Source organism: Mauremys mutica, chromosome 2 (genome assembly GCF_020497125.1).
Source record: "Mauremys mutica isolate MM-2020 ecotype Southern chromosome 2, ASM2049712v1, whole genome shotgun sequence".
Taxonomy (NCBI): domain Eukaryota; kingdom Metazoa; phylum Chordata; order Testudines; family Geoemydidae; genus Mauremys; species Mauremys mutica.
In genome coordinates this window covers 91,291,446-91,298,448 of record NC_059073.1, presented here as the reverse complement: position 1 = coordinate 91,298,448, position 7,003 = coordinate 91,291,446, and the positions used below count along the sequence as shown (strand labels likewise).

The 7,003-nt window shown below is 39.6% G+C and overlaps 1 protein-coding gene across 1 annotated transcript in view; it reads right to left on the bottom strand.

The window, feature by feature from the left end:
• Positions 1-1,354: 1,354 nt before the first annotated feature.
• Positions 1,355-7,003, bottom strand: part of RALBP1 (ralA binding protein 1) — a 55,559-nt gene continuing 49,910 nt past the window's right edge. Inside the window, exons 8-10 of the mRNA XM_045005665.1 lie at positions 6,288-6,409; positions 5,705-5,828; positions 1,355-3,879 (exon numbers count right to left, since the gene is read on the bottom strand). Of these exons, the coding sequence (XP_044861600.1) occupies positions 3,613-3,879; positions 5,705-5,828; positions 6,288-6,409 (513 nt within the window). The 3' untranslated portion in view covers positions 1,355-3,612. The remainder of the gene's footprint in view (positions 3,880-5,704; positions 5,829-6,287; positions 6,410-7,003) is intronic.

Here is a 7,003-nt window from a genome sequence, read left to right as displayed (position 1 = left end):
ACAGTTGCAGAATTTCAATAAAGAGGAGGGCAACCGCCTTCAACACTTCCTACTTCAGATGCACATAACAGCCTGTACTTTACACTGGTTTTCTCCCCATAAGTCATTTAATTTTGTTATAGAGTTACACTGCTGATTACTCACTTGGGTGTGTCACTGTTTTGAAATAAACTCTTAAAAGGCCAACTAAACAGCTTGTACATGGAGTGATTCGACAGAAGCTACTCCAGGCATGTGCTGGTACAGTCAACTAAAGTACTTCATGGTGTGGGTACAAGGTTTTAAGTTGGATTGAAGAATAGTTAAGTAAGTTTGGCACAGAGGTGCCACCTTCTGCAGTATTCAGTTAGAGCTAGCATTAGGAATTTACAAAACAGGTTACCTGTGTAAATGTTTATATGCATAAGATTAGAACAATAGGCCATGTTAAATCTAGTCAACACACACAACAGATTCATTACTGATACAATCAGAGCTCAAGCCATCATGTCTAATTATGACTAGTTATTTATTACATGCATTGTTTCAGTCTGGCCCACAAAGGCATAACAAAATGAAGTCTGGTTTCAGTAAGTTTAAATTTGCTGGGTCTGGTATTTTGTCTGCTGATTCTGCCAGGGCATAAATCCCCAATAATGCGATTGCATTCCTCATTTGAAGAATACTGCCAGGTATGACCCATAGCCATAGTATGATATCAAGCAAATTCAATGGATGTAATGTACTCTATATGCCAGCTCTCCTCCTGCTACTACTCCGTCATTTTAATTTGTTAGAGTGGTTGTTTATCCAAGTTTCCCACGCAGTAGGCCAGCTAGATATCCTAGGTCCTTATATGCTGGTTTCCTTTCTATTTTAAATTACAAACTTCAGTGCATTTTCTCGGACGATCAGGATTAGGGGCAACACTCTAACTACACAGCCAGCTGAGCTTTATTGTACAGCAGGGCTTGCTAGTTTTATTGTAAGGCACCTTGGGATGCTCTTCTTATAAGTGAGCTGGGTTGTGTAAAATATCAGACCATTGAAATTACTTTCATAGTTATATTTACTGTCCAATTAAAAATAATCAGCTCTTTTAACTGTATAATGGCTCCTTCAAAGAGATTACTAACTCATTACACGTGTAAGATACATATTAGATCTAGCACTGCTTTCATTAAGACTTACTTGATCTCGGACAAAGCACAAAGGGCCTCTTAGTGTATCCTGTCAGTACAGAAACTGATGGATGAAAAACCCATCAACAGTTACTAAGAATCAAATCCCACAACTCCACACAACAAAAAATCATGCACAATAGCTCCGCTCCTCAGATTTATATTAAAAAAGGGTCTATTATGAATTAGCAACATGAACATAAGCTGCTTTAATTGTTTTTTTCAAGAGAATTGAATATTTTTCCAGAAACTTTTAGAACTCAAATTCTTAACATAACATGGATAAACCAAATTACATTATTACAGAAACAAGGGATGAACATTTAATTCCTGTACTTACTTGCAAAGACCTGTGTTCAGTCCTATTGCTACAGAGGCTGGTGACAACCCAAACACCTAAAGCCCTGTAGGTGGTGCGGCTGCTTGGTAACTGCAGGAGAAACAGAACTGAGTGCCTGAATTCACATTTCAAAAAGTAAATCTTTGAGTTCACCTTTTCAGTTACAGCAGTAAAATTAGGCTCTTGAAAACCACAGACCTGAACCAGTTTTTTTCCCTCAGCAGAGTTTCAGAATAGAAATGCCAGGATAACTGTCCCTAGAGGAGGGCAATCCAAAAAACGGATTTCATAGTTTACTTGGGATGGGTTTGCTACAAAACAAACCCCACACACAATGGAAGGTGGTTGCGCATGCAAAGTGAGCTAGGCTGCTTTCGAAAAATGGACATTTACTGTGAGGTAGATACATTACAAACTATTTTCAAATGGCTGTAGTCTTTATTAGCTTGATGAATATGGTCCTAACAAAATAAAAGTTAATCAATATTAAGAGATTTGTCCGAAGAACACTGATTAGAAAAATCCATGACAATTTGATAGAAATTAGAGTGAATTTAAACAAAACGTTTAAATATTGCTAGCATATATAAAATGCATGTAACAGACAGGCAAGGGAGAATGCTTTACATGTTTACAATTGCCACCTAATCACATTCTCAATCTTCATAAATTCTATTCTCCAAATTTTAAAAAAATATGAGGCTGTTTTCTATAACATATCAAAGCATTATTTGTACAAAATCAAATCATGGCCCATGATTCACAACAGTGCAATAGATAAAGAATACACCCACATCCAACAGGTGCTGAAAATAAATATCCAGATTCTAGAAACAAGATAGGCTATGAGCACTCTGTGGAGTTGTTTTCAATATTTTTTGAGTTGACTATTTATTGACTAGTCTCATGACCGTCATTTCATTTGACATACATAAATGAGTGCATTTGAAACATAAAAATGGCCCTACTATGCCAATTTTTATGAAGGCCTTTGATTGCTGGTAGCACTAAATAGCTGAGCCAAAAGTAAGTCACAGTTATTGTTACTAAAGAAAAAAAATGTCTATTGCTAAACCCTGCTCCCTCCACTGGGCATCCTTCATCAGGCTTGTCTGAAAAGCATGAATGGCTTGAATTTCTGTAGCTGGAACAATATATTGCTTGGTTAGACAAAGATAACTTATTCTAAGCTAAGCAAACAACATAACCAATCCCCTTTAATTACTAAAGCATCGGTCACTGAGTTTTGACTGAACTGAGAGTTCAAAACACTTGAAAATGGACCCTTTCTCCGTACTAAGAAAAGGCTGCTGTTATGCACTAGCAGTGTGAATACAGCATATGTGTTACACAAGTATGATGATGAGGATCACTGGTTTAAAAACCAGCAAATGGGTTCACTACATTGCCAAAAGACTTGACTGGCTCTCGATGAACACCTTCCACCACAAAGGGACATACTTAAATAAACTAAATTCAAATCTCACAGATGTTCATACATTTTACAACTGTAAAATGAGGAAGTTATTAGGGCATTTGTTAGGTAACTATGATCTCCTACAGTCTCAGACATTTTAGCCAAACAGGAAAGAATTTAAAGCTTGTTTGTATATAATCTGCATCAGAAAGGTATCAAAGGCACAAGCAAGAGTAACCAGGTAAGCAGCAAATGACTGTGAATGAGAATGAATAGATTCACAAGGCAAATAATTAATGTTTGTGGATAGGTTTTTGCTTTTTATTGACTGGAAAGAAGAGACCTCCCAATTTTGCTCTGATGACAACAAATAATTGCTCTGGTTTAAAATAAAACCATTACTGAATTATCTATAGTCACCTGAAGCAAATCGGTCTCCAATAATCTGACACTAGCTGGAAAACTCCTCTGCACGCTCCAACCTCTAATTGCTTTGTCCTCCAAAGTAACCTGAGCCTAATGGACAGAAACCACTATTATGAAGGAGACAAAAATCTCGAGGGTTTTAAAAGACAAGATTCTTTACACAATGTACACAGCCAGCAAAGATTTGTGCAGTTTTAGCCTCCGAATTACAGTAAATTGCACAGTCCTTGCTAAGTCCAGTTGATTTTATGAATACCCAAGGACCCTGATCAAATTGGAGTTTCCTTCCTGTCTTTGCTTGGTGATGGCTTGACTAGCTCCTTGACTGCCTTGGACTGCTCTTTAGCTGCTTTTGTCTCCAGGACACTGTCTCTTTGTTGCTGAGAAACACCCCCACGCTTTTCTGGCTCGTCTTCTTCCTGCACCTGCTGCTCTGATTTTGCTCGCTGCATCTGTAGCAGTCGAAGTTGCACTCGCAGCTCAATGATGGCCTCTCGTTCCTCATGAATCGCTTGGTTCAGATGATTGTTCTTTATCTTTTGAGCAAGGGAAAGAAAAGTACCACAAAACAGTAACTTCTGTAGCTACTGAACCATGAATAGAGTATCACACAATGTAACCTTTGCTGCTAACTTGGGAGAGAGACAAGTGTGTGCACGTGTGCATAAATATACACACAGGAATGAACAGAAATGGAGTGCATGAAAAAACTAACCCCACAAGGAACAGAAGATTTATGCTGACAATGGACTAACAGCTGCACCCACCAAAAATACACACTTAGATGAGAAAATGAGCACGCCTGCCCACCCCTCTACAGAACGGTTCAGAGCTGGTTTAAGATTTTTGTAAACTATATTTCGAGTTAAATACTTAACAATTAGGTTCTGACAGTTCCAATATGGACTGCAAAGAGACTTTACATTTAAAATAGTTCTGGAGCTGCCTTGCCTCACCTCCCTCCAGCAGGAATTACTATAAAAATGAGATTAGCAGTTTAAAGAACAAATCTACAGTTGAGAAATACAGTGAAGTGTCTCAGATGTTATTCTTAGAGCTGGGCTACTTTTAATTTTTTGCACCAAGGCAGCTTTAGATGAATTTTTTGGAGTCTGTTCTTAATCAGCTTCTTAAATTGTCCCCATCTTCAATCTGAGTTACAAATATGGCGTATCAACAGCTAACCAAAGTTAGCAGCTAGCTAGTCAGAGCACAGGACTAGAATTCAGGAAACCTAGGATTTATTCATGGCTGTGCCACAGACTTTCTGTATGACTTTGGGTATGTCACTTAACCTTTCTGTGCCTCACCCATAATATGAGAACAGTACTTGACAGGGTGTTCGTGAGGTGTAGTTTGTTAATAACTGAGAAGTATTTAAGTCCCTCAGATGGAAAACACCACACAGTAGCAGTACAGAGTTTTCTATTGAGAATTGTAAAGGACATTAACCCAGGAGCATCCTGACAGCACTAGGCACCACCAAGAGACCAGAATTTATATGCCAAGTGTTGCATCTTACTCCCAGTCATAGGGCTGGGAGAGTGGTGGAGGAAATACAACTCTATCCTCAGAGTGGGAAGAAGGGATTGAAAGGACCTTAGAGCTCTCCTTAGCTGGCTAAGGTAACACTATTCCTACCCAGGAAAATCACAATGGCACAAGGGAAAGATGACAAAGGTTCTTTGGATTGGCCCTTGACAGTGAGGAATTATTCCTCACACTAGATAAGAGAATTGCTTCAATCTCTCTCTGAAATATCTGTATTTATTTTTTGGATACGAATGCTGCTCTTTTAAAATGCTCGTCACCCTCCAGTGAGTAACAATTTCTGAACTGAGCAATGGCCCTCCATGGGTTTTTTTAACGAAGAGTCACAATTCAGACAATGCACAGGTGAAGAGAAAGTCTCAAATGTTTGTAGGTAGGGAAAAACAGACAGATGCATGAAAGAAATGGAAAGTGCTGTGTGGGGAAAAAATCTGAGAAGTCCATTCTCCAGGCCCTGCCTGGCATGCAGTCATTTACACCTGTGCAAAGTGGTTGAGAGACTCTACTAAATCATATTTGGTAGCAATTTACACCCAGTTTGCACATGGGTAAATGACTGCGTGTGGTGCAGGAGGCCTTGGGAATGAAGTTAGCTTTTCAAAACAGCAGCATTGTTTCCTGAGAATTAAATATATTCCAGAGAGAGACTGAAGTAATTCTCTGTTCTCTCTCTCTCTCTCTCTCTCACACACTGAGAACACTTGCCAAACTGCATGTCAAAGAAATTCTTCCACATGGCTGGGAGTCCACCCCCCAAGGAAGCTAGCATGAAAAGCAAAGGTTATTTTGGTAAAATGCACTTTGTCTCACCTCTAGTTCCTCGTTCTGTCTTTGCAAATCTTCCAAAATAATCTGTAGCTCCTCCTCATCCTCGCTCTCGCTCTCACTCTCAGAAGAATACTCTTCAGTTTCACTTCGCCCATGTTGCTGACGACTAAAAGAGTAAAAGAGATCTTAAATTTAAGCCCTGTTGACGTGCAAGTTTGCCAGAAATGCAGGTGGTGAGAAAGTAGCTATTTTCACCTGCCTATCCATTTGAGGTTCTGCAGCAATTTATAAAACTAAAGCATTTTCTTGCTCCCCCCCCCCCTTTTTTTTTTTTTTTTTTGCTTTTTTTAAAATCTACTCTTGGTGAAGTAAAGAAAAAAGCAGTTTGTCCATTAAGACAATGGGATTTTTTTAATGCTTAAAATGTGCACAAGTTACTGTGATCTAGAAGAAAATATCCCAAAAGCAGCAACGAGGCAATCTGTAACGTTCATCAGGTTCCTGTGCTTTCCATTAGCATTTTGAACTGCACACTTCTGTTTTTCAAAATCCCACCCTTTATAGAGAAATTCTTGTACGAGTTCTAGCCTGGCTGGGGATCCAATGTCAGCAGGCTCTTTCTTACCTTTGAATTTCTGCTATTTCTGCTCGAAGGCGTTCTATCTCCTCCTTCTCAGAGGCAATTTGTCTGCGCAGAAACTGCTCCATCGCCAGTAGCTCCTCCTGTTCTGTCAAGATCTCATTCTCCTGCAATGATCAATTAATTCACCTCATGAGGTCTTGGATTTATGATCTACAAAAAATACACTACAGTATTTCTTCTTTCTAATGCTGCATCCTCAGAAGTGACCAGACAACTTTGTTTTCTGGAAACATTTCATGTAATTATGCTGAAAGCACAGTTTTGTCCTAGTGTGGATGTATGCAGACAGGCTGGCCAACCTTTCTACTACTCTGGTCCATCAGTTCTCACAGCCAGGATTAATCTGGGATCAAGTTACGTCTGCTTTGAGATCTTCTTACTGAACTGTTGTGTGCTGTGGCTCACCAAATTCCAGCACAAGCCAAATGGTGTGAGGCTGGGATTTCCTGCTCCCCATACTCCATTAGGTGCCAAAGCTCAAATCAAAGGGGAACCACTGGGGCCAAGTACAGAAGCAGACAAGTCCTAAATTCACCTTGGAAGATAGAAAGTGGGTGGCAAGAATTATGGCAGAAGTGTGTCATGATGGATGGGGCCAAGAAGACTGGAGAAGAACAGATGGGGTGGGTGGCAGTAAGGCCAAAATGGTGGTCTGGGACTAAGACGACGAAAACGCTGAGTACCTCCCTCACCACATG